The following is a 27,764-nucleotide window of genomic DNA, read 5'->3' as shown; positions in this document are numbered from 1 at the left end:
ACTCATTCCTGGGCATTTGTTGCCATAGCTGCAGCCGCCCACGCAGCTGGATCCCTAGTGTAGTGCTAGCCCCTGCAGAGTCCATGTGTGGCTGGCCTGCTTGTTCCAGGCGTCAGCTGTTAGGCGGAGGGCAAGAGTCTTGCAACCTCAGAGGTCAAACAGCCTATCTATTTTTTTTTCTTAGCAGCAGGTGGGCATGTGGCTGTCTAGCCTCCAGGCTGGGAAATGTGTGGGAACATCACCCACACTCTTCCTCCCTTACTCCCTCCTGGGCACCCAAGCAGGTAGCCTAGCTCCATATTCAAAAAGATGATGGATATTTCCCCTCTGTTGTTTGAAGCTCTTCCTTTAACACTTGTGGCAGCAGTGAGGAATCATGCACAACTTACGTCTGTTCACTGAAATAATTATCAGCAGTTTTATGTCTCTTGTATATATTTTTGACCCCTTACAGATTTGATTATATCTTTTGCAGAATGGAAACATGGCTTTCCACTGCTTACTCTCATTCTTGTAACTCTTCAAGGAGAAACTCTTTTAAAAACAAAAAGGAAATGACATGCAAATGATTATGGCAATATCACACAGGCAAAAGTCAGGACCTTCAGAAGGTTCCTCAGGCTTAAACTGATCAGGTGATGAGCAAATCTTGCATACGTTTCTATTTGAGTTACCAGCTAGCACTTTCCTCAGAGAAATGACTAAGAAGAGATAATGTTAGATGCCTGTAATATGTGACTTACTTTCTGCCCTAGGCTCCAGTACCGATGTAGTTTAGAACAAACACAACTCCCACACATGCCAATTGGGCAGGTATAATGGGATTTAAGAAAGATGTTTCTCTAGGTGGAAAGTTTCCACATAAACTGGTAATACAGATTTGGAAAAGAAAATTTAATTTTGTCTGTGTTGTGCCCGCATTGTCAGATAGCTTGCCAGGATAAATCTGTGAATTAGCTTCAGAGTTTGAAAATTCATAACCATCTAATCCTTTACCTTGACTTTAACAGAACTAATATTACAGCATCAACAACAGCAAAAGAGAAGCAGCATCATTAACAACTAACATTTCTAGAGTACCTTACAGAGTTGAAACCATTTTTACAATTAATAATCTCTTGCTTAACCATCTCATCAACCCTGTAATAGCAGTATTATTATTGTCTGCATTTTTGTGATGAGGAAACCAAGGCTCAGAGACATTAAGTGATTTGCCCAAAGTCACACATCATAGTCTTCTGACTCCAAACTCCTCAAGTACCCATGCTAGGCAATATACATAGCCCTGTCACCCTTCCTGGTCTCTAGCCCACTGCCACTTCCATGTCCCCAAACCTCCAGGTAATCAAATTAAGGCCTATGCATGGATTTTCTTGAAAAACAAAATGAAAGTGGCCATGTTACAAAAGAATTACTGTCTTTCCATGTGGGTTCAGTACTAAATGATACCTTTGACACTCGTGTTTGCTCATAGATCACTAACTTCTGGACAAGCTAGGTGAGAGAATTGAGGGAGAAGGGAGGAATGTGAGGGAGAACAGCACAAATTAAAGCTCCTGGCAATTAAAGAATCCTTCAGAAATTCAGATAAAATGTTTCTGAAGGGACAGCCTCATCATGTGTAATCTATATGTATAAAACCCTAATATGCAAATAGACTGAATGGTGGAACAACCGAACAACCGGTCACTATGACATGCGCTGACCACCAGGGGGTGCGCACGGAACATGGCAGGTGTTGGCAGCAGGCAGCAGAGTGCAGAACATGGCGGGCCATGGTGGGATGCTGGAGCAGGTGAGCAGGGTTCCAGACCAAGGCGGGGCACCGGTTGCTGTCATCGGGGCGAGCCTCTGGTGGTTACTGAAAATTCTTTGCTCCCACAAGCCATGGTCCCGCCCGGCACCTGAATCTGCTGCTGGTGCCAGCCCTGCTCACACTCGCACCTGCTGCCAGTGCTAGAGCCGCCACTTGCACCCACTGTTGGCGCCCAGTGCCAGCCCTGATCGCTTGGCACCATCAGCAGGTATGAGCGGCAGCTGCCAGACCCAATCACCCCTCAGGGCTTCTCCACCTCCCTGTGCTCATGAGCAGTAATCAAGGCAGCAGGTGGCACTTGCACCCACTGCTGGCGCCAGCCCCAATCGCTCCACGCCATCAGCAGGTGTGAGTGGGGCCAGCACCATCAGCACATGGGAGTGGTGATGGTGGGAGCAGGGCTGCCAGCAGACAGGGGACAGGGGACCATAGCAGGTGGGGCCAAGACCTGCCTCTGTGCCCACCGCAGCCTTGCGGCCCACAGTTCAAGGTGCATGAATTCGTGCACTGGGCCCCTAGTAGTACTATAAACTCAAACAAGAAATGATCAGCACAAAATTCAGAACAGTGGTAATCTCTGAGGGGGAGATAGACAGAATCAGGGAGTGGTACATGGTGACCTTTAAAGGTAATGGCTTTATTATTTTCCTTAAACTGCATGTTGAATATACAATTTTAATTGCATCATTTTTTTTTTACTTTACACTTATAACTTATAAATTCCCCTTTGTATCTACTCAGTATTTAATTTAAATAATGAGAAAAAGACAGCATGATTCAGTGGAAAATAGGATTTGATATACAGAAATTAGCTTTACATTTTTAAGGAATGGTACTCTTGAAAGCTAGGTGCACTTTGATAAACACCTCAGCCCATTTTCCCTGACTGTGTTTCTGAGTGACATACCAGTTAGTTTTTCAAGAAGTTGTGATTTGTGAGGAGAGCATGCTTTCCCAGAATTTTCCTGAGGTCAATGAATATGGCTTTTCTACCAATCCCTGGAAGGTCTTCTCTGAAGATCATCACCAACCTAGTTGTCTTATTCTTTTAACAGCTTATGTTTCCTCCAGCTGCCTTGCATCCTCCTCTTTTCCTCCCCTTTTCTGACAGTGAACTTCTAGCTTCTGGGAGAGCAAAAAACAGAGGCATTATCATATGGGAATTTGAAGTTAAGTGGTTGAACTGTAACCGTAGATTTATGGGTTGTTACCCAAAGACTTATTATCTTTATGGCTTTCCTTGGTGTTGGACCTAACAAAAAATGCAATGAACGAGGTGGGCTTGTGTATTTATTTCCATCACTGGTTGGTTTCTATCTGGCCAGTCTAAGCATGCTGTAAGAACAGGCTTACAGGAATTATTGCTTTTCTTCCATGTGGAAATAAGTGCATAAGCAAATACTCCCAGCCTGATTTTCTTTCCAATTCATTATTTATAGGGAATTCACCCTTTGTAATCATTTTCAAATCAAATTTGCTCTACCATTCCCTGGAAGGTTTGTTCTGAAGATAATCACCAACCTAGTTGCATTATTTTTTAACAGCTTATGTCTCCTCCATGTTAATGCCAATTAAAAATACACACCAATGGATAAAAAATTATGTCACTAGTGGCCTGGAGATTCACTCAAGAAGAAAATTTAATTTATCGCAAAATGGGTAAAAAGAAGGAAAATCAATAACTCACATGTGTTTGTTATTTGGACTGCTATGTTGCTATATTAAAATACTCAGAAGAGTCGTAGCCAGTTTGGCTCATTGGATAGAGCTTAGATCCCAGGTTCGATTCCAGTCAAGGGCACATGCCTGGGTTGCAGGCTTGGTCCCTGGGGGCATGCAGGAGGCAGCCAATCAATGATTCTCATCATTGATGTTTCCATCTCTCTCTCCCTCTCCCTTCCTCTCTGAAATCAATAAAAATATATTTTAAAAATATTCAGAAGAACTATTGAATTAAATGTGGCAAAGTACATCATATATAAGAATTTTTTTCTGGATGGGCACTATTATTAATACTGTCTCAGAATCACAAACTAATAATCAAATCACTTGCATGTGGATTGCTCCTCAAGTAGAGTGATACAATGGGTGTCCTCTGCCCAGCTGTGACAGAGATCATAGCCATGGCTATAACCTCCCTCTGTTTTATTGGAAAGCTAGTGATGAAGTAACAAGTTCTTCTCTTGCCTACCCCATTGCTTCCTGTCCTTATCAGATGGGGGGTGATTGCGAGAGAAAGAGCACAGATGCAAATGCCATCCATGCTTTTGGAGATAAAAGCAAAATGGGTTTTGGCAGCAGGTCTGATGGATTAGGGGATATATAGAGTGGAGGGTGAGGGTAACCCCAGAAAAATATTTTGAGGATTTTATTAGCAGTACCACTTTCGGAAAATCCATCAGTCATATAAGAGGCATATAAATTAGTCCCACTGTACTTTGTGGCAGTATTCTTGGTAAAGAACAGGTTAAAGAAAAGCCACCTTGTTCTTTTTTGTTTAAATACATTCCCCATTATTATTAACTAGGAGCCCAGCGCGCGACATCGCGCAGCGCCGCCCACCCACCTGCAGGCCTGCCTTGACACCCAAACCTGTCCACGCAGAGCTCCAGTGCACCTGACCCAGCCCCCAAACCCTCTGGCCTTCTCTGGCCACTTCAAGCTCTGCCCTTAGTCCTTTGAGTTGCCTCGGGCTGGTCCCACCTTCTCTGGGTGCCTCCCCACTTCCGCCCTGTCTCCAGAGCAGTGCGGCGGCTCCGCTCTGTCATGGTGCCAGAGGAGAGGGTGGAAGCCTCCCGCCTGCTGTGCTGTGCTTCTTCCCCTGGCAGGTGGGCTGTGGGGCACTGAGAGTGCAAGTGGTGGGTGGCAAAGGACTGGTAAGGGGGGCACTATGGGCTCTCACCCCTGCCCTCCCTGGCATGGGATGGTCCCGCCTCCCCTGGGCGCCTCCCAGCTTCTGCCCCATCTCTGGAGCAACGCCCCAGCTAATATGCTAATGACCTGGTCGTTACGCATGTCGACCATTAGCATATTAGCTCTTTATTAGTATAGGTGGCTTGTTCCCATATTGGTACTGTCCTGTCCTTTTCACCTGAAGGAATTATAACACTGTCTCCACCTACAGTGGCCCCTGTTTTCCATAAGCTATCAGATGTAATGTATACTGTGGTCAATATATTAATAATAATTACTAGTATTCTACTACTACTTACTAAAACTAGTCACTATAATGGGCCCCTTTTTCACATTTTTCTCCTTTACTCCTTACCACAGCCCTGTGAGATAGGTACTATTATTATCCTCATTTTTCAGATGTGGAAAATGAAGAACAGAGACATTATGTCACATCCCTAGCATCACTCAGCTAATAAGTGGCGGGTCAGAATTAGAACTCAGACCTAATCCAAAGACCATGATCTTAACTATTGTTACAACCACATTTTTCCTCTTTCAGGGTCACATAGCATTAAGGCTTGAAAGTTCATCATACTTGGTCTAGCCAAAGACATAATAGGGTTTGATGGAAGTGTGTTGCAGGAAAAAAAAAGTCACTTTAAAACATGAAGGGTGGTGGGGGAAGTGTGAAGTTCTGTATAATAAAAGTTCCTGATTATTTGTCAAATTGACGTTGAGTTTGAAAACTCGAGTTAGGCTGCCTATAGAGACAAAGATGCTAGAAAGGGGCTAGGCCTGCTGGGCCAAAGCAGAGCCATTAATCACTGCCTCCTGTGTCTGTATGTGTATATATAGCATTGCCCTTAATATTTGAGGATGCCTTTGCTGAGGCAGCTGTTCTTAAGCCAAAGTTCCCTTTATTAGTAGGATTTAACACTTAACTTGTTTATAGCGGTCATGGCCAGTGTAGCACCCCAATGACTTAGACCATGGCCTTGTAGTTAGTGACTTGAAAAGCCAGTTAACTGTAGAGTCTCATACTCATCCTCTCAAAGTCCAACTAGCTGGAAAATACAAAATGATTCCAGATTTTTAACATTCTACTTGTAGGAGAGAGGAATAATAAGTAAAATGATATGAAAAATATTCGCCACAAATGCCCATCCCCCAAACAAGAACAATTTCTATTCCAGGCTTTAGACTTAGCACAGATACAGCCTTATCTCCTACACATTTTAAGATAGCCAGAGTACCATAATAATTGACTTATCTTTCAAAACTCACTTTAAAGTCACCTTCTCCAGCTTCACTTCTTCTATGCTCTTCTTTATCCTTCACTACCACCTCTCCTCCTAGCAGAGTAACTACCTCTCCCTTCTTCATATCTTTCTATTTAGTCATTATCAAACTATACAGTAGTTTTTCTTTTCATGTATGTCTCTCCTGCTAGTCTATGAGCCCCTCAATGGGCAGGAAAACATGGATTTTTCACCTTGATACCGCATAATAGTGATGGATTTAACACATTATATTATATTTGTTAATATAATATTAAGGTGATTCTGATTTTCATATTGGGACTGCATTTTGACAGACACAGGTGTAGGTGATTGTTTCACAGCAAGTGAATAGTCAAGCCAGAGTTCAAACTCAGCCCTTCTAATTCCAGATCTAGTCCATGCTATATTTCTCTTTGTTGTACTCTATCGCCTATGGCTAGGAAGTGGACTGAGACATGTTTGAAAGATTATCAGCAGTAAGGGCTAAATGAAAATGGCTTGCGGATTCACCCCCGTATTATTTTTTTTTCTATCCAAAACATCTTGCCAAACTCCCAACAGCATAGCAGTAGGGTTACCAAGTCAACCTACCTTAGAAAAGCATAGATTACAGGACTTTGGGAACTTACAGAGCTCATTTTTCTATCACTCCCTTCTCCATCCCCCTTTACCACCAAGCATGCCATTAACTTAAAGAGCATGCTCAGTACTTGAAATGCAATTAGTTGATTTGATAAATATTAAAATTTCTACTTGAAAACCAGTAGCTACAACATTTGGTATCCTGGCAGTAATATTAATATGTCTGTTTCAAAACCAGGAAAAGAACTATGTGACTTAGGCAATTAATGCAGATGTTAAAAGATCTAGGGTAAGGTAGCATTTTTGCCATCCATTTTTGCTTTCAGTGTTGTTTATCTAAATATTTTTTTTAAATATATTTTATTGATTTTTTTACAGAGAGGAAGGGAGAGAGATAGAAAGTCAGAAACATCGATGAGAGAGTAACATTGATCAGCCGCCTCTTGCACATTCCCCACTGGGGATGTGCCCGCAACCCAGGTACATGCCCTTGACCGGAATCGAACCTGGGACCTTTCAGTCCGCAGGCCGACGCTCTATCCACTGAGCCAAACCGGTTTCGGCTTATCTAAATATTAAGTGAGGAAATATGGAATGGATGTGATGATGCAGTCCTAAAGATTAGAGGGCCACAGTCAACCATTCACCTTTGAGCTGGGTAGTGTAACTTCACTGGTATTTCAGAAGCCCAAGGAGCCAGGGATGGGGAATTCTGGACCTTAGTCCAGAGAACTCTAGGGCAGTTAGCCACCGCTCTTACTGAGGAAGCTCTCCAAGGTTGCCATGGTTGAGCCTACCAGTATTCCAGAATGCCTGCATCCAACCTCAATCTATTCACCTGGCTCACATTTAGGTAATGACCTTGAAGTGACAAGGACTATCCTTGAGATTCTTCAATCCGTGCCAGCCCACCCCAAAATAACAAAGGAGGCCCCTGGTTTCAGTTCAGAGAGAAGCTCCCCCCACAGGGCAAATGGATGGTTTCTTCCCTAACTGGTGAAAAAGGAAGGGAAAGGTAAAGAAAGTGGAACTAAGATCATGACTGAGTACTTGCTCTGTGTCAGATATCCAGCTCCGCATTCTTTATACTGTAGTGATGATATCTAGCTCAGTGGCTAAAAGTGTGGGCTCTGGAGCTGTACTGCCTGAATTTGAATTTCAATTCCAGCTTTAACTCCATCTGTGATCTTGGGCAACTTCCTAACTTCTTTGTGTTTCATTTTCCTTATCTGTAAAATGGGTCTAGTGATGAATATTACCTCTCTCATGGATTTGTGAGGATTATATTACATAATACATATAAAAACTTAAAACCGTGTTTGGCACATAATAAGGATTTAAGTCAATATTAGAAAACAACATTATTATCATTAGCTTAGTGCCTGAGAGATAGGTATTATTATCTCCAACTACAGGTAAATAAACAGGCTATAAAGTTTGCAGAATTTGCCTAAGGTCACAAAGCTAGTAAATAATAGAGCCCAGATTTGATTTTAGATCTATCTGGCCCTAAGGTCTGTATTCTTTCCATTATACCTGTTGCTTTCATAAATGTAGTGTATATACTGTGAGTTCCTTGGAGAGGCACAGGCCAAAACCTATGGACTTCTTCCTTAATACATTCCCACTCCCTTAACTGCCATCTGCAAGTCTGGCTTGCTGCCCTAGCTTCTTTTTTTTTTTAATGTTTTTTATTTTCATTTTTAATATATTTTATTGATTTTTTACAGAGAGGAAGGAAGAGGGATAGAGAGTTAGAAACATCGATGAGAGAGAAACATCGATCAGCTGCCTCCTGCACACTCCCCACTGGGGATGTCCCCGCAACCAAGGTACATGCCCTTGACCGGAATCGAACCCGGGACCCTTGAGTCCACAGGCCGACACTCTATCCACTTAGCCAAACCGGCCAGGGCCGCCCTAGCTTCTTATAGATCTAGGTAAAAGCTTTGAACATCCTTATAACTGCTCTAATATGGATGTGGCTATCTCTAGGATCCTTCAGCTTATAGACTACAATAGTGAATCTTCCCAGTTGGGTGAGGCTCAGTTTGTGAAAGTACCCTTTACCTGGAGGTTTTCATTTGCATACCATGAGGATCAAGCTGCTGTCTCCCACCCTGCACCCCGCCATACTTGCAGTCTATGTGAGAATGATTCTCTACTATATAGGCTAGTATAAAAACTTTCCCTTTCCCTTTTATTTTTCCTTCCCGCCCCCCTTCCCCAAGGAATAATATGCTATAACATCTGGATCCCCTTGAGGGCTCCTTGATCTTTCCTTGGTAACACCCACAAGGAGACAAAGCCCTTGCTTGCCTAATAGCCTCATCTCTCTTAAACCATCTGGGAACCTTGTCACCAGGGAACCTTGCCTTACAAAAGCCTCTGTCAGTTGTCTCACCCTGCATCGTGATGTTGCAAGTTGTGGTGTCACTACTGGTGATATCTGTGGTCAGAGAAAGAGTGGAGCTGAAGTGCATTGATCACAAACCATGATAGATTGTTACTTTTCAAAGAAAATGAAGAAGAGTTCAAAATAACACCTACAATGCACAATATATTGCTTCATGAGCAATAAATACCAAACAGAAGATAAAACCTTGAGCCCTAGGCTTAATGCAGACCAAAAACATGATTTATCCTGCAGTTTCCTTTTTCTTAACCAGAGACAGGAAACACACTGTTATTTAGTTCTAGGACACCAAATCATGCCCTTGTACGGTAATCTTTCACAGGAAATACTTCCTGATTGCCTACTGTATGAATGTGATATGCTACAGACGGGGATTTCTTCTGCCTTCCATGCAAGCATTTTCTAAACTTCCTCTCTCTTTCCTTTGTCATGATATTCCTAGTGCTATTCTCAGGACCACTCTGTAAACAAGTACCTGTCAGCCTTCCATGGCACCTTGACTCCCTACCAAGAGGATAATTTCTTTTGTGTGAAGCATAAAAGTAACCATGCTAAACATGTTCTTGGTTGGGGGTCGGTAATCAGTTTAGTGTTAGCATGATAGTATAAAGGAGTAGAGCATAAACTTCAGATATTGGGATTGGCTGCACATGTGGTGGATGGGAAGGTATTATGAGAAACCAGGAATATAAGGGACTCTCCAGTAAGAACACATGAAAATTGCTGCAACAAAGCAGGGTTTCTCAACATTGGCACTATTGATATTTTGCACCAGGTAATTGTTTGCTGTTGCGGGGCGGGGGGGGGGGGGCTGTGTTATACATTATAGGATGTTTAATGGTATCCCTGGCCTCTATGCCCAGCTCCTAACTGTGTCAACCAAAGATTTTTCTAAATATTACCAAATGTACCCTGGGGTGCAAAATTAGCCCAGTTAAGAACCACTGCAATAGATGGGAGACCCCATCTCTATAATGATGAGTTCTATAGCCCTCCTAGCTCAAATATTCTATAACTTCATGACTTCCCTAGTTTAGTATAGCATAGTAGTTAAGAGTATAGCATAGTAGTTAAGGAGCCAAACTGCCTGGGTTTGAATCCTGGCTCCACTGCAATCTAGCTATATGACCATGACCATGTTGCTTAAATTATCTATTTCTGGTACCTTATCCATAAATGGGGATAATGACAAGAATAATGAGAGGTTGTATTTTATAAGTTGTTGTTTTAAATTAATGTGCATAAAGTGCCTAGAAGAATGCCTGACATATGTAAGTATTAAATGTGTTAACTATTATTAGTCTTGCTATAATTACTATCATTAATACTATTATTTACCATTTATATAAGTCCTGGTATATTCCAGAGGTCTAATGTCTCACCCAGCTTTGGACCACTATCTTCCTTCTAGAGCCCTAAGTGCATGGCTCAGGACCGCACAATGCAGAGAGATTTTATGTGGATGTGGGTCTATGAAATAGGCATTGCAGGTAAGCCACTTTGTACAATTGCTAAGTTCTTACAGAGTTAACTTATTTAAAAGTATACTTATTGGCACCTACTCTGAGCTAGTCACTGTAGAATATACAGAAATAAATGAGGTTTATATCCTCTGCCTTTAAGGAACTAACAAATATGGCTGCTACATGCACATTTATTTTAGTATATTTAATTACCTTAGATACTCAAAGAAATTCCAGTCAGTTCCTTCTTACCCATGAAGAATTCCTCTGTGAAAATTATTCTCTCATCTCCAGATTTATCTTCCTTAAATTTTGTGTCTCTGTAATTGTGATTTTTCTCATATTATCAGCATGTTAGGTTTATAATACCTCAATTTATCACCATTTTATCTTCCTCCCACTCTTCATTTAAAATGTTTAATATTCTGTACTCAGAAGAAAACCACCAAAAGAGATTTTATCTTAATACAACAACAGAGTAGTATCCCATTCTGAATAGTTTGGCACCTGCTTCTGGGCTGAAGAATGTCTGTGCAGAACGTTCTTATAGATTCATATATTTATTCATTCATTTGTTTAAAATAGTTTATTGAACATCTCCATGTCAGACATGGGTGTCTAGATACTATGAATAGCAAGGAGAAATAAGGGATTCCAGAGTTTTAGGGGGATATTTAGATATAGAAAGAGGTGATAAAAATATAATATGGTAAGGATTATAATAGTATGTCCTCAATGAGCTGGGAGAACAGAGAAAATAAAGGGGCTCTTTGGGAGGGAGTTCAGTGTGACAGATAACACTGGTCATTGGCATCAGAGCTGCCTGGGTTCATATTTCTGTTCTACCACTTTTAGCTGTGTGATATTCAGCTAATTACTTAAGCTCTGTGCCTCAGTTTCATATCCATATGATGAATTATAATAATTCATGCATATACTATGTCTTTCAGTAGACTTTAAGCCCTTTAAGGGCTGGGACCACTTCATCATCATCATCCTAACTATTACCATTATTACCACTTACCAAGGGCTCAATATGAGCCAGGAGCCATGCTAAATTGTTTATCCACATTATCTAATTTAATCTACAACAAACCTACCAGGTAAATATTATCATTTCCTAACTTTTTCATTTACCTTTTTTCTTATCAAACCCAGTTATTTATTCAGAGCACTTATCATAATATGTACTTAGTTTATATTCATTTGTATTTTAATGTTTCCTTCCTGCACTGGAGTATAGCTTGGTAAGACCAGAGATGAAACCTGTTTGACATGCCATAATGTTTTCAACAACTAGAATGGTGTCTGACACATAGAAAATATTCAACTAATGAACAGTAAATATGAAAAGAAGGCTGGAATACAGACCAACAAAAAGAGAAGAAAAGAAAAGAGAATGAGCACATTATAGTAGTAGAGTTAGACTCTAGTCCAGAGCCATCGGACTCCCGATCCATGTTCTTCTTCATTACCCAGGATTGCTTCCTACTCTTAGCAGACTTTCAATAGATGCTTGTTGACAGAATCCTCTCTCAACTTTGTACAATACTAAGTAGCAAAATTACAAGAAGCATAAAAACCAATGGATATAACCCTGGACAGAAGAAAGAGAATTATGAAGAGTAAATTGCTGGAGAAGTAGAGGTTTTGTCTTAAGAAAAGAATATAGTTGGTGAGATGATACCAATATTAAACTTGTTTCTTTTTTTCAATTTTATTTTTATTGTTGACATTATTAAAGATGTCCCCATTTTCCCCTCCTTTACCCATATCCACCTGGCCCTCGCCTCCCCCTTCTCTCTGTTTATAACCACAATGTCATCTGTATCTATGGGTTATGCAAAAATTTTCTTTGGCTAATCCCTTCATATTCTTTCATCCAGTCCCCCCCCCCCACCTCTCCTCTGAGTGCTGTCAGTCTGTTCCATGAATCCATGCCTCTGGTCCTATTTTGTGTGCAAGTTTATTTTGTTCATTAGAGTCTACATAAAAGTGAGATCATATGGTATTTGTCTTTCCCTGAATGACTTATTTCACTAGCATAATAATATCCAGGTCCATCTGCACTGTCACAAAAGGTAAGATTTCCTTCTTTTTTATGGCCACATAGTATTCTATCATGTAAGTGTACTACAACTTTTTTATCAACTCATCTAATGATGCGCACTTGGACAGTTTCTAGATCTTGGCTATTGTAAATAACACTGCTATGAACATAAGGATTCATATATTCTTCCAAATTGGTGTTTCAGGATTCTTAGGATATACTCCCAGAAATCGAATCGTCAGGTCAAAAGGCAATTCCATTTTTAATTTTTTTGAGGAAACTTTAAGTGGAGTTTCCCACAGTAACTACACCAGTCTGTATTCCCACCAAAAGTGTAATAGGTTTCCCTTTTTCCTACATCCTCTCCAGCACGTGTTTGTTAATTTATTGATGGTAGCCATTCTGGCCAGTGTGAGGTGATACATCGTTGTGGTTTTAATTTATATCTCGTTGATAATTAGTGATGTTGAACATTTTTTCATATGTTTATTGTCCATCTTTATGTCCTCTTTGGAGAAGTGTCTGTTCAGGTCATTTGCCCATTTTTTAATTGGATTGTTTGTCTTCCTTTTATTGAGTTGTATGAGTTCTTTATATATTTTGGAAATTAACCTTTTATCAGAAGTATCATTGGCAAATATGTTCTCCCATACAGTGGGTTCCCTTTTCATTTTGTGGTGGTTTCTTTTGCTGTGCGGAACCTTTGGGTTTGATGTAGTCCCATTTGTTTATTTGTTCCTTGGTTTCCCTTGCCCTAGGAGACATATAGGTAAAAATATTGCTGCAAGAGATGTCTGAGACTTTACTGCCTCTATATTCTTCTAGGATTTTTTATGGTTTCACGGCTTACATTTAACTCTTTTATACATTTTGCGTTTGTTTTCATGTATAGTGTAAGTTGGTGATCTAGTTGCATTTTTTTTTTTTTTTGGCATGTACCGGTCCAGTTTTCCCAGCACCATTTATTGAAAAGACTATCTTTATTCTATTGTATCCTCTTGCCACCTTTGTCAAATATTAGTTGACCATATAGGTGAGGGTTTATTTCTGGGGTCTCTTTTCTATTGCAATGACCTATTTGCCTGTCCTTATGTCAGTACCACTCTGTTTTGGTTATAGTGGCTTTGTAGTATAGTTTGATATCAGGTATTCTGATACCTCCAACTTTGTTCTTCTTTCTCAAGATTGCTGAGGTTATTCAGACTCTTTTTTGGTTCCTTATAAATTTTTGAAATATTTGTTCTAGATCTGTGAAACATGCTATGGTATTTTAATAGGAATTCTGTTGAATCTATAGATTACTTTTCAGTAGTATGTACATTTTAATGATTTAATTCTTCCAACTCATGAACATAGTATATGCTTCCACTTATTTGTATCTTCTTCAGTTTCTTTCTTCAATGCCCTATAATTTTCCGAGTATAGGTCTTTTATCTCCTTGGTTAAATTTATTCCTATGTATCTTTTTTTTCTTGTAATAGTAAAAGGGGTTGTTCTCTTAATTTCTCTTTCTGATATTTCATTATTGGTGTATAGAAATGCCACTGAATATTAATTTTGTATCCTGCTACTTTGCCAAATTCATTTATTAGATATAGTAGCTTTTTGATAGAGAGTTTTAGGGATTCTTATGTACAATATCATGTCGTCTGTGAGTAATGACAGTTTTACTTCCTCCTTTCCAATTTGAATGCCTTCTATTTCTTCTTCTTCTTTGTTTACTCTGGCTAGAACTTCCAATACTATGTTGGCTAAGAGTGGTGAAAGTGGACAACCCTGTCATGTTCCTGATATTAAGAGAAATGCTTTTAGTTTTTGCCCATTGAGTATTATTTTGGCTATAGATTTTTCTTAGATGGCCTTCATTTTGTTGAGGTATATTCTATCTATTACCATTTATCTGAGAATTTTTATCATAAATGGGTGCTAGATTTTATCATATGTGTTTTCGACATCTATTGATATGATCATGTGGTTTTTATTCTTCATTTTATATGATGTATCATGTTTATTGATTTGTGTATATTGTACCAACCTTGCCTCCCTGGAGTAAATCCTACTTGGACATGAAGTATGATCTTCATAATGTATTGCTGGATCATTTTTGTTAATACTTTGTTGAGTATTTTAGCATGTATGTTCAGGGATATAGGCTTATAATTTTCTTTCTTTGTAGTGTCTTTTATCTGGTTTTGGAATTAAGATAATGCTGGCCTGGTAGAATGAGCTTGGGTGTTTTTACTCCTCTAGAATTTTTTGGAATAGTTTGATGATAGGTGTTAGTTCATCTTTGAAAGATTGAAAAAAATTGACTGTAAAGGCATCCGCTCCAAGATTGGTATTTGTTTGGATTTTTTTTATTACTGCTTCAGTTTCACTTGTTGTAATCTGTCTATTCAGATTATCTGATACTTCCTGATTCAGTTTTGGAATATTGTATGTTTCTAGGAATGTTTCCATTTGGCCCAAGTTCTCCCATTTATTGGCATATAGTTGTTCATAATATTTTTTTCAATCCTTTGTATTTCTTTGGTGTCAGTTGCTACTTCTCTTTCTGATTTTATTTATTTGAGTCCTCTCTTTTCATGATGAGTCTGGTTAAGTGTTTATCAATCTTGTTTATCTTTTCAAAGAACCGTCTATTGGTTGCATTGATCCTTTGTATTGTTGTTTGACTCGATTTCATTTATTTCTACTGTGATCTTTATTATTTCCTTCCTTCTACTCACTTTGGGCTTTGTTGTGTTTTTTGTTTGTTCATTTTTGAGGTTTTTTTTCTTTTCCTTCAATTGTAAAGTTAGTTATTTGAGTTTCTTCTTATTTCTTGAGGCCTGTAATGCAATGAATTTCCCTCTTAGGACTGCTTTAACCAGTTCCATAGATTTTTGTGTTGTTTTGTTCTCATTTTCATTTGTTTCCAGGTAATTTTTTATTTCTTCCTTGATTTCATTGTTAACCCTATGATTTTGTGTTTTCCTCTTTTTTCTTGTGTTTCATTTCTGGTTTCATGCCATTATGATCAGAGAAGATGCTTGATATGATTTCAATCTTCTTAAATTTATTGAGACTTATTTTGTGTTCTAACATATGATCTATCCTAGAAAATGTTCCATGTACGCTTGAAAATAATGTATATTCTGCTGCTTTGGTGTGAAATGTCCTGAAGATATCAATTAAATCCATCTGATCTAGTGTGTCATTTAAGGCCATCATTTGTTCCTTGTTGATTTTCTGTCTGGAAGATCTATCCATTGATGTAAATGGGGTGTTAAAATCCCATACTATGACTGTATTACTCTCAATATCTCCTTTTATGTCCATCAAGGTTTGCTTTACATATTGAAGTGCTCTTATGTTGGGTACATAAATGCTTACCAGAATTATATTGTTCCTTTTATGATTGTGCAGTGTTCTTCATTGTCTCTTAACATAGCCTTTGTTTTATTTTGTCAGCTATAAGTATTTCTACCCCAATTTTTTATTTCATTTCCATTTCCATGAAATATTTTTTTCATTCCTTTACTGTTAGTCTATGTATATCTTTCATTCTGAGGTGGGTCTCTTGTAGACAGCATATATAGGTCTTGATTTCTTATCCATTCAGCTAGTCTATGTCTTTTGATTGGAGCACTTAAGGTATTTACGTTTAAAGTGATTACTGATAGGTTTGTATTTATTGCCATTTTATTCTTTTAACTCTTTTCCTCTGTTTCTGCTACTACTACTACTACTACTTTTTAAAGCAGACCCTTGAACGTTTTTTTTGTAATAGTGTTTTACTGGTAACAAACTTCTTTGGCTTTTCCTTCTCTGGGAAGCTCTTCATTTCTCCTTCAATTTTAAATGATAGCCTTGCTGGGTAAAGTAGTCTTGGTTGTAGGTCCTTGCTTTTCATCACTTTGAACATTTCATGCTAATTCATTTTGGCCTGAAATGTTTCTGTTGAGAAGTCACCTGGCTGTATTGTGGGAGCTCCCTTGTAAGTAGAATCAAACCTCAGTTCTGCAACATCTCCCATTCAAACAGTTCTGGTCTTGACCAAGTTTTTCATGGAAAAAATGGTTGTTGAACAAAACTTCAGTTCTCAATCCGACAAACCTTTCATGCTGTTACCCATGTTATCAGTGACGCATCTTTCAGGTGACAAACAAAGGAGTGAATGCATGAGTATGAGTTCGTTTACCTCTAAACCTTATGTTGTTAATATCTCAGGAAATTGTGTTGTGTATATTTTCTCCTTTTTTGCTTTTGTTGCTGCTTATTATTAATAAATTTGTATAGTAAGTCACAATGTGTCCTAAGGAAGTTGGTGATAGCAGCAAAGTGAAAAGAAAAGTTGTGAGAACAATGATAGAGCTTAAAAAATAAATAATCACCAAGTATGATAGAATTGTTCATGTGTCTGCTCTGGCAACTGAGTATGGCATGGCAAAAGTGATGATTAGCACAATTTTAAAATATAAAGAGACCATCAAAAATGCCTATGCTGCTAAGGCTCTGAAAGAGCTCACAAAGCAATTATCACAAGCAATTGAAGAGATAGAAAAATTGTTGATTTGGATAAATGAAAAGCAGTTAACTGGTGATAGCATTTCAGATGCAATGATATGTGAAATAGCAAAAGTGTTGCATGCTGGCCCCCTGAATGACACCCCTGGAATGAGTGCTGAAAATGATTTGATTAAGGCTAGTAGGGGGTGGTTCTATAAATTTAAGAAAAAGGAGTGGCATTCATAATGTAATGAAGCATAGGGATGCTGCCAGTTCTAACAAAGTACCTGCTGATTATTTTGTTATAGAATGTCAAAACTACATAGAGGCCAAGGGATTTTTTTCCCCAACAAGTGTTCAATTGTGATGAGTAAGACATCTTCTGGAAGAAAATGCCAAAGAGGTCCTATGTCACACAGGAGGAGAAGTCATTGCCAGGATACAAGCCAGTGAAGGACAGGCTGATGTCATTGTTGTGTGGAAATGTGAGTGGGGACTTTAAATTGAATCTTCTACTCGTCTACCATTCTGAAAACCCACAACTTTTCAAGAAAAATAATATCTTGGAACAAGTTAAATGTGATTTGAAGGGCTAATATCAAAGCTTGGGTAGCCAGGCAATGTTTTATTGAAGTATTTGCCCAAGTATGAAGAAATACTTCCAGGAAAAACAACTGTCAGTCAGGGCACTTCTTGTAATGGACACTGCTCCTGCCCACCTCCAGGCTCGGAGGCCGAGTTGGTGGAGGAGTATAGCCTCATCACTGTTAGGTTCTTACCACCTAACACAATTCCTCTCATCCAGCCCATGGACCAGCAAGTCATTTCTAACTTTAAGAATATCTACAAAAGAGAGGTGTTGTGAGGTGACCTCTGAAACTAATTTAACCCTCAGGGAATTCTGGAAGGAATATTTAAATATCCTCACTTGCTTGAGGCTCGTAGTCAAAGCATGGGGGAAGCATCTTCCAGGACCATGCATTCAACCTGAAAGAAATTGTGGCCTGAGTCTGTGGCTGAAAGAGACTTTGAGGGTTTTGAGGATGAGCCTGTGTCTCATATTGAGGATATTGTGTTTCTGGGCAAGTCTAGGTGCTTGGAGGTGGATGATGATGATGTGGAGGAATTCATGGAGGACCACAACACTGAAATGACCACCACAGAACTCTAAGACCTTCAGTGGGAGCAACAACAGATGGCAGCTGAGAAGCTCTCTTCAGAGGAGGAGGAGGAAAGGGAGGATATTCCTACTTTACTAATCAAAGAAATGTATGGGAAAGGAAGAGAAATGCAAACTTTTGTTGAGAATATCACCTTGACAACGAAGCAGTGAACTGTGTGATAAACTTGTTCAATGACAATGCAGTTTTTCATTTCAGGCAGGTGTTAAAATGCAGGCAAAACAAACATCAATGGATAGGTTTTTAGTAAGACAGAGGCCTAGTGAACCTGAAACAAGTTCTAGTGCAGTACAGACAAAAGAGAGAAATAACCCCAGGAAAACAGCTACCTGACATTTTTATGGAAGAGGACTCCCCTTCCAAACAATAACATCCTTCCATCCCTCTATCCTTCCTCTCCATAATCAGTCATCAATAGTTCTCAACATTAAAGATAAGTTTTAGTATGTACATAAATTTCCATTTTTTAGTGTTCACTTCATTTCCTTTTTTCCAAATTTTCATTTACATTTCATGTCCTTTTGTTTTTAAAGTATTTATGTATAGATTAAACAGTACACTAGATGTGTACTGTAAATAAGAAAGGTTAAAACACAGAATCATTTGAGGGTCTGAAACAGATTAATTCAATATACATTTTTTCCTAATGGGGGAAAAATAATTCAGTTTTCAAACAAATCACTCTTAAATAGCCTTCCAGAATGAATTAAGTTTATGAACTGAGGTTCCACTGTAATTCGCTGCTTTTATCTTGCTGCTTTTGAGATTTTTTGTTTTTAACTTTGCCACTTTAATTATGAAGTGTCTTGGGGTGGGACTCTTTGAGTCCGTCTTGTTTGGGACTCTGCGCTTCCTGGACTTGCATGTCTTTTTCCTTCACCAGGTTAGGAAAGTTTTCAGTCATTATTTCTTCAAATAAATTCTTGATCCCTTGTTCTCTCTCTTCTCCTTCTGGTAACCCTATTATGTGGATATTGTTAAGTCTCATGTTGTCCCAAAATGCCCTTAAACTGTCCTCATTCTTTTTCATCCTTTTTTTCTTTTTGCTGCACTGATTGGGTGTTTTTTTCCTACCTAGTCTTCCAAATCACTGATTAGATCCTCTGCTTCATCCAAGCTACTTTTCATTCCTTCATGTGTATTATTATTTTTTTAATAATTTAATTAATTCTTTTTTTAAAAATATATTTTATTGATTTTTTACAGAGAGGAAGGGAAAGAGATAGAGAGTTAGAAACATTGATGGGAGAGAAACATCGATCAGCCGCCTCCTGCACATCTCCCACTGGGGATGTGCCCGCAGCCCAGGTACATGCCCTTGACCGGAATCGAACCTGGGACCCCTCAGTCCGCAGGCCGACGCTCTATCCACTGAGCCAAACCGGTTTCGGCCCTTCATGTGTATTATTGTCACATATGGTGTTCTTCATTTCTGACTGTTTTTTTTATGATGGTTTCCATGTAAGTTTTCATGCTGTTGTAGTTCTCACTAAGTTGCATGAGCATCCTTATTACCATTACTTTGGACTACATATCTGATAAATCACTTGCCTCCATTTCATATAGCTCTTTTAGACTCTCCTCAGGTAATTCTAGTCCACACCACCCTCTCTCTCTGCTGGAGTCCAGAATGAGTGACTGTGAAGGAGATTTTTTACATTGGCCCTTCAAGAGGATGCATGTGCCTCCAGTGGATTCCATGTCTCCTTAGTGGACAGAAACCCCACTGCTTTTTACAGACAGATGTTATCTAGGCACCTCTTCCCAGCTCTGGTCCTCTTGGCTGGGGAGCCTGATATGGGGTTTAGGCTCCACACTTTTCAGAGGTAACTCCCCTGTAGGTGAGATATCCCTTTGAAACCTCAGCCGCTTGCCGTGGAAGTGGGGCCAGCCCTTTTCACATCTCTGTCCTTCTTGATAAACTCCATGTGGCTTCTTCTGTAAATCCTTGGTTATAAAACTCCTCTTCAGCTAGTCTTTTTTTTTCTCTTAAATTTTTATTTATTGACTTGAGAAATAGAGAGAAGTAGAAACATCTAATCAATTTTTTGTCCCACTTATTTATGCATTCATTGGTTGCTTCTTATATGTGCCCAGATTAGAGATCAAACCCACAACTTTGGCATATCAGGATGATGCTCTAACTGAGCTACCCAGCCACAATTCAGCTGGTCTTTAGTTGGTTATTCAGGATGATTGTTCTTTAATTTAGATGTATTTCCAATTTGGTCCTGGGAGAAGTTGAATGTAAGATCCACCCACTCCACCACTGTCTTGAAAATGACTGATGTATTATTTAGAATTATTTTTAAAGAATTCATTTACCTTTTAACCATTCTAAAATCGATACATTTTCTTCCCCAGCCCCTAGGCAATTCCCAGAATATTGTTTAAATGTCTAAACTTGTTTCAAAGGAAATAAAGGAAACATTGTGTGTGTGTGTGTGTGTGTGTGTGTGTGTGTGTGTGTGTGTGTTCTTCAAGATCAAATAACTTTGACAGTAATTGCCTGGTTAATCAGTTAAGCATAAACAATGGAGTGGAAGGGATTTAATAGTTATGGAGTGCTACCAACATAAAATGGATGATCATTTCCACATCTTTTATTATTTTGGTGCTAATGAACTTTTGTTCCAAAGTGCCATATCTTCAGTCAACTTACGTAGAAGGCACTTATTCACAACCACTCTAGAACCTGTGATCTCTTGAGGGGTTACCACACAAGTTAAATAAGAGAACCTGGATAGCAGAATATTTTCTTCAGACTTCAGTGAGGTATTTTGAAGACCATTTATCAACCACTAGCACTTGCCTTCTGAATATTCTTGGCTACTGACAGTGAGTGTAAAACTCATGGGAATAAGAGAAATCTCTTCATTTAATGACATGGAAATACTTTTATCAAACACTTAAATAAATTGCTAGATGTCCATTTTTAGTCTGGAAAGTGAATCAGGCCAGGACTTAACTTTTCCACTGTTAATTGATGATTCCAAACAGATGTTTAACATAGCATGTTTTGTTAGTGCAAACCTTCTTAAGTCTAGATTGCTTCCAGAGATGATCACCTGGGATTTATCTTTGAAAGTAAAAATTTACAAGTTTGCTTATATGTATGACTATGTCTATGAGAAAAATATTATAGCTAATGATATTAAACTGAATTATTAGTTGGGTGAATCTATTCCTGGTTATGACTCTAAGTAAATTCCTACCTGTAAATTCAGTTGTCCTAGAGAGAGAATCAGTTTAGCAATTATACCATTCCTTTTAGGACAATTTATCATTATAAAAAGGTACACAAATAATCAATGAGTTTTGTTGCATAGATTGCTTATTGTGCCCCAAATTAATGTAAGTTGATTTTCTTTATTCATTTATTCAAATATTTCTTGACTACCTACTGTATACCAGACACTGAACCAATAAATGGGAGAAGAAAAATGCCCAATACCCAGTCCTTGATCTAAATAAAATCATAAGCAAAAGAGAAGAACTAACAATGAACACCACAGAAATACAAAGAATTACAAGGATCTAAAGGAGCAGGCAGGCTAGCAGAAGAGAGACATGTATCCAATAATTATAATTCAAGGTAGTCGATGATAAATGTTCAGTTGTTCTTGCTTCCTGAAATGCACTGCAACACTAATCCTCTGTTCACTACCTAGAGGAAAATCCTATTGCTCCTTAAAGATTCATTCCAAATGATTCTTTGCCAGTCTAGGCTTTCCTGGCATTCTTCATCTCCTCCACCTACCCACCTCCAACCCCAAACACATACATCCAAACCCATTCCAGCAGATTTAATTACTCCTCTGTTCCCAAAGCACTTTACTCATAGTTTTATTACAGCACTTATTCAATAATTTGTATTGGTTGTTTATATGCCATGTCTCTTGTTGTATTGTGAGTTCTTCAATAGTAGTTAATGAGGTTTTTTTGTTTGTTAGTTTTCATCTCTGTGTTCTTAGTCACTAGCACAGAAACTGCCATATTGTAAAATCAAAGTTTGATTTGGGGAGGAGTGAGAGAATAAGCAAGCATATGAAAATCAAACAGAGAGATATTTAATATTCGTGGGTAGGAGGACTCCATATTGGCAATATGCCATTTCTTCCTAACTGATTCAATATAATTTTAATCAAAATCCAAACAAGTTAATTTGTAGATATCAATAAATTGATTCTGAAATTTCTATGGAGGGACAAAAGACGCAGAATGGCTAACACAGTATTGAAGAAGAACAAACTTGGAATACTGTCCAAAATTTGAAGATACTACCGAACTTCAAATTTTACTACAAAGTTACACTTATCAAGACATTGTGGGATTAGTGAAGGAATAAATAGGTCAATGGAACAGAATATAGCACCCAGAAACAGACCTCCAGAAATAGTCATCTGACCTTTGACAAAGGATCAAATGCAATACAGTTAAGTAAAAATAGTATTTTCAACAAATACTACTAAACAACTGGACATCCACATGCAAAATAAAATAATTTAGACACAGACCTTACACCCTTCACAAAAATTAATTCAAAGTGGATTGAAGACCTAAATGTAAAACACAAAATTATAAAACTCCTGGAAGATAACAGAGGATAAAATCTAGGTGGCCATAGATATGGTGATGACTTTTTAGATACACCATCAAAGAAATAATTGATAAGATGGAATTAATCAAAATTAAATATTTTTCTCCATGAAAGAGAATGAAAAAACAAGCCACATAATGGGAGAAAATATTTGCAATATACACATCTGACAAAAGACTATTATCTAAATTATACAAAGAACTCCTAAAACTCAACGATAAAAAAAAAAAAACAGCCTGATTAAAAACTGGCCAAAGACTTTAATAGACACCTCACCAAAGAAGATATACAGATAGAAAATAAGCATATGAAAAGATGCTCCACATCATATGTCATCAGGGAAATGCAAATTAAAATGAGTTACCACTGCATACCTATAAGAATGTCCAAAATTCAGAACACTGACACTAAATACTGGTGAGAATATGGAGCAGCAGGAATTCTCATTTATTGCTGGTGGACATACAAAATGGTATGGCTACTTTGGAAGAAAGGCTGACAGTTTTTTATAAAACTAAACATGCTCTTACCACATGATCTAGTGATTGTGCTGCTTCGTATTTACCCAAAGGAGTTGAAAATTTATGCCCACCTAAAAACATGCACACAAATGTTTATAGCAGTTTTATTCATAATTGCCAAAACTTGGAAGCAACCACAATGTTCTTCAGGAGATTAATGGATAAATAAAATATGATATATCCAGAAATGGAATATTATTCAACACTAAAAAGAAATGAGCTATCAAGCCATGAAAAGACATGGAGGAATCTTAAATGTGTATTATTAAGTTGAAAAAGCCTACCTGGAAAGGCTATATACTGCACCATTCCAACAATATGACATTCTAGAAAAGGCAAAACTATGGGGACAGTGAAAAAGATCAATGGTTGCCGGAGTGGGGAAGAATGGATAAGCAGAGGATTTTTAGGGAAGTGAAAATATTCTGTATTATACTTATGATGATGAACATTTGTCCAAACCCAGAGAATGTACATCAGTGTGAACCCTGTAGTGCTTATGGGTAATTATGATGTGTCAATATAGGTTCATCGGTTGTAACCAGTATACCACTCTGGTGGAGGATATTGATAATGGGGACAGTTATATATATGTGGGAGTAAGGGTTATATGTGAAATTCCTATACCTTCCCTTCAATTTTTCTGTGAACCTAAAACTGCTCTTAAAAAAGTCTTTATTTAAAAAAAAAAAACAGGAGGAAAGAAGGAAAGAGAAAGAGGGATAGAGGGAGTGAAGAGAGGAGAGAGGAGAAAAGAGAAAGAAACACACTAAAATGCCATCTGCTAAACTGTTTTTAGATTCTATGACTTCTGCCAGTTCAAGCTACATTGTTTTAACTCTTTTTTTTAATTTTGTTTTATTGCTTAAAGTATTACAAAGAGTATTACATATTTTAACTCTTGTAAAGAGCTGGAATTAAGGCCTTACCCACCATTTTTCCATGATCAATTTCTGTAAACAGTTTTCCAGAGTGTACATTGATAAGTAATCTAGACAGTGAAACCGTAATACAACAAATTATTTTGCTTGTCATTTCTTCTTAGGTGATAATAATAGAACTGTGAACATGGATTCCACTGCAATGACACTACCTATGTCTGATCCAACTGCATGGGCCACAGCAATGAATAACCTTGGAATGGCACCACTGGGAATTGCTGGACAACCAATTTTACCTGGTATGCTATTTTAATCACCTCACAAGTGTTTCTTTTTATTGACCATGTGGTCATAAATATAACAGTATGACACTTTGTTTTGATGTTGACATTTACTAGATTCTGCCTAGAGTGTGCATTTTTTGTAACATGAGCTTTATCAAGGCTGAGTGGCCAGTAGTTACTAGTGTACTCCCTATTGCCCTATGAGCAAGTTGGGGGTATATCTGAGGCATGGCATGCTCATTGAACATTTAAACAACAGGATTTGGCAAGGGATTATGCAACTTCTCTAAATATATGGATTTCTTAGAGGAGGCAAATAAACATGGAGCTGGAATAAGAACTGACTGAGACATCCCAAAAATTTTAGATTTCTAAAAGGAAGGAAAGAAACATTTGGTAACTTTTCATATTTTTTTAAACAAGTTAACCCATAAGAGAATGGTCATGGTGTCCCTAAATCTATCTCCAATAAAGATGAAATCAGAAAAAAAATGCCGAGTACCTGAAGGGTTTATAGTTTAGACACACAAAAACTATTCCTGGACTGTCAGAGCAATTGACCATTGAAATGGATTTGTGAAGACATTTATTAGGGAATTACCATCTCAGGAAACCTGGCATGCTTTGTAAACATCCTAAATATTAATCTTCCCAGATTCATTTAATTATGTTCCTACTTTAAAGTATGACAGGATCAGGCCAGTCTAGGACCTTGCTACTCAAAATGTGCTCTGCATAACCTGGGAGTTGTTGAGAATCCGGAATCTCAGGCCCCAGCCCAGACATACTGACTCAGAAGCTGCATTTTAACATATTCGCCAGGTTATTCATAAGCACAGAAAAGCTGAGAAACAGGTCTAGAGTGATACCACTTTGTTGTGCCATTTGGTTATATAGTTAGCAACTCCCATCCCCCCCAAAATAACTTCACAATTCCAGACTAGATATTGAATCCTTGTAGGTTATAATGAGGGTAAGGTAGGATAGGCAACAATGATACATAATAATCTTCATTAATAAATTGAGAAACATGATTACATTGAAAGCTTTGAAACAGGTATAAAAGCAGCCAAACATAAAGAAAAAATATGTGCAAGAGAAATGGGTGGAGAAATAAAAGGAGCTTGGATTCTATATGTAGCAGAGGCAAAGAACTGTTTCATCAAACTATAATTCATACCATGAGCTGTAGGTGACTAGCCCCCTTTGTTAACATCTTGTTTTCTTAAGGACTATGAAGAAATGGCTTCTCAGCATACCCTCCAACCTTGTGATCCAGTGACCTTTGAGCTATGATATGCTTCAGGAAAACTTACTGACTTCTTGAAAACCTGGTCTTAGAAATATTGATATTTAGTTCAGTAGTGTCCTTCTTGTCTTAAAAGTACATGTGGCAATATAGCTAGACTAGACTGGGACATGCTTTGTAAAGCCACACATAAAATCACTTGAGGTATGTGCGAACTGTTTTTTCTCCTCTCTGTATTATTTTAGGAAGACAGTTTTACCAATATTAGAACATGGGCTCTGAATCTATACTGTGTAGGTTCAAGTAAATCCCTGCTTTGCCATTAAGTAGCTGTGTAACTTTTAGAAGTTACCTCTCTATGTCTCCGTTTCCTTATCTATAAAATAGAGATAATAATAGCCCCTTTGTCACAGTGTTGTTATGAGGATTAATGAGTTAATACATGTAAAGTCTTAGAATGATGTCTGGCTCACAGTAGTCTCTCAATGAATTTGTCTATGTTTTAAGTTCACATGTGATATATAGCTCACAAAAAGTTGAATTATGGCTCATTTGTATTCTTAAAAACAGTAAAGTATAATGAATGCAGCAGTGCATTTTTCCCCCTGGAGAAGCACTGGATAATGGCAGGTGAAGAGAACAGTGTATGTCTGACAGTGCTAATGACTATTCCCTATAAATGCGATGGTTTCTAAGAAATGGAAAATTGGCACCATACTCCAATACTGCCTACCTTTCTTCTTGCCAAAGTCTGGGGAACAGGGTCCCTGCAATCTTTATTAAGTAACTAGAGGCCCGGTGCACAAAAATTTGTGCACTCGGGGGGAAGGGGGGGCCCCTCAGCCCGGCCTGTGCCCTCTCGCAGTCTGGGACCCCTAGGGAGATAACAACCTGCTGGCTTAGGCCTGCTCCCGGGTGGCAGAGGGCAGGCCCAATCCCTAGGTGCAGCCCTGGTCAGGCTCAGAGCAGGGCCGATTGGGGAGTTGGGGTGCCGCCCCCTGTCATGCACAGAGCAGGGCGGATTGGGAGGTTGCGATGCCACCCTCAGTCACGCTCAGGGTAGGGCCGATTAGGGGGTTGGGGCACCGCCCCGTCACACTCAAGGCAGGGTCAATGGGGAGGTTGCGGCGCCACCCCCTGTCACGTACAGAGCAGGGTCGATCAGGGGGTTGGGGAGCTCCCTCCTGTCACGCACAGAGCAGGGCCCATCAGGGGGTTGAGGAGCTCCCCCCTGTCATTCACAGAGTAGGGCCGATAGGGGAGTTGGGGCACTGCAGCATGTCACACACAGAGCCTCAGGGTGATCAGGGGGTTGGGGAGCGCCCCGCTATCAGGCACAGAGCAGGGCTGATCAGGGGGTTGGGGCACCTTCCCCTGTCACGAACAGAGCAGGGCAGATAGGGAGGTTGTGGCCCCGCCCCCTGTCACACACAGAGCCGCAGGGCGATCGAGGGGTTTGGGCGCTGCCCCCTGTCACGCTGATCCCGGTGCCGGGAGGCCTCACGGCTCGCTGATCCGGTGCTGGGAGGCATATTACCCTTTTACTATATAGGATAGAGGCCTGGTGCACGGGTGGGGGCCAGCTGGTTTTCCCTGAAAGGTGTCCTGGATCAGGTTGGGGGCCCCCACTGGAGTGCCTGGCCAGCCTGGATGAGGGGATGATGGCTGTTTGCAGCTGGTCACACACCCTTCAGGGTGGGGGTCCCCACTGGGGTGCCTGGCCAGTCTGGGTGAGGGGCTGAGGGCTGTTTTCAGGCTGGCGGGTGACTGAAGCTCCCAACCACTCCTTCTTTCTTTTTTTTTATTCTGGGCCAGCTTTAGCTCTGAGGCTTGGCTCCAGCTCTTAGGCCTCGGCTGCTGAAAGCAGGTATCTGGTTTGTCTGGGTTCTGTAATCGAAACACTGTTTCAACTCCAGCTCTGAGATCCCAGCTGGCTGAAAGCAGGTTTCTGGGTTTTTTTTAGCTTCTATATTTGTAACAATGTTTCAAACTGCAAGCTCAGAGGCCGGCAGTGGCAGGCGGGGAATGTTGGAGTCCTCCGTCACTGAAGCAAGC

General features: G+C 39.3%; 1 protein-coding gene across 1 annotated transcript in view; it reads left to right on the top strand.

Annotated features, from left to right (window-relative positions):
* The window catches only part of ENOX2 (ecto-NOX disulfide-thiol exchanger 2), a 305,848-nt gene that overhangs the window by 208,138 nt on the left and 69,946 nt on the right, over positions 1-27,764 (top strand). Inside the window, exon 3 of the mRNA XM_081081306.1 lies at positions 24,341-24,475. Coding sequence (XP_080937432.1) covers positions 24,364-24,475 — 112 coding nt within the window. The 5' untranslated portion in view covers positions 24,341-24,363. The remainder of the gene's footprint in view (positions 1-24,340; positions 24,476-27,764) is intronic.

Source organism: Myotis nattereri (assembly GCF_964212035.1).
Source record: "Myotis nattereri genome assembly, chromosome: X".
NCBI classification, from domain to species: domain Eukaryota; kingdom Metazoa; phylum Chordata; class Mammalia; order Chiroptera; family Vespertilionidae; genus Myotis; species Myotis nattereri.
Note: the sequence above shows the minus strand (reverse complement) of the source record. Positions and strands in the feature narration are given on the sequence as shown.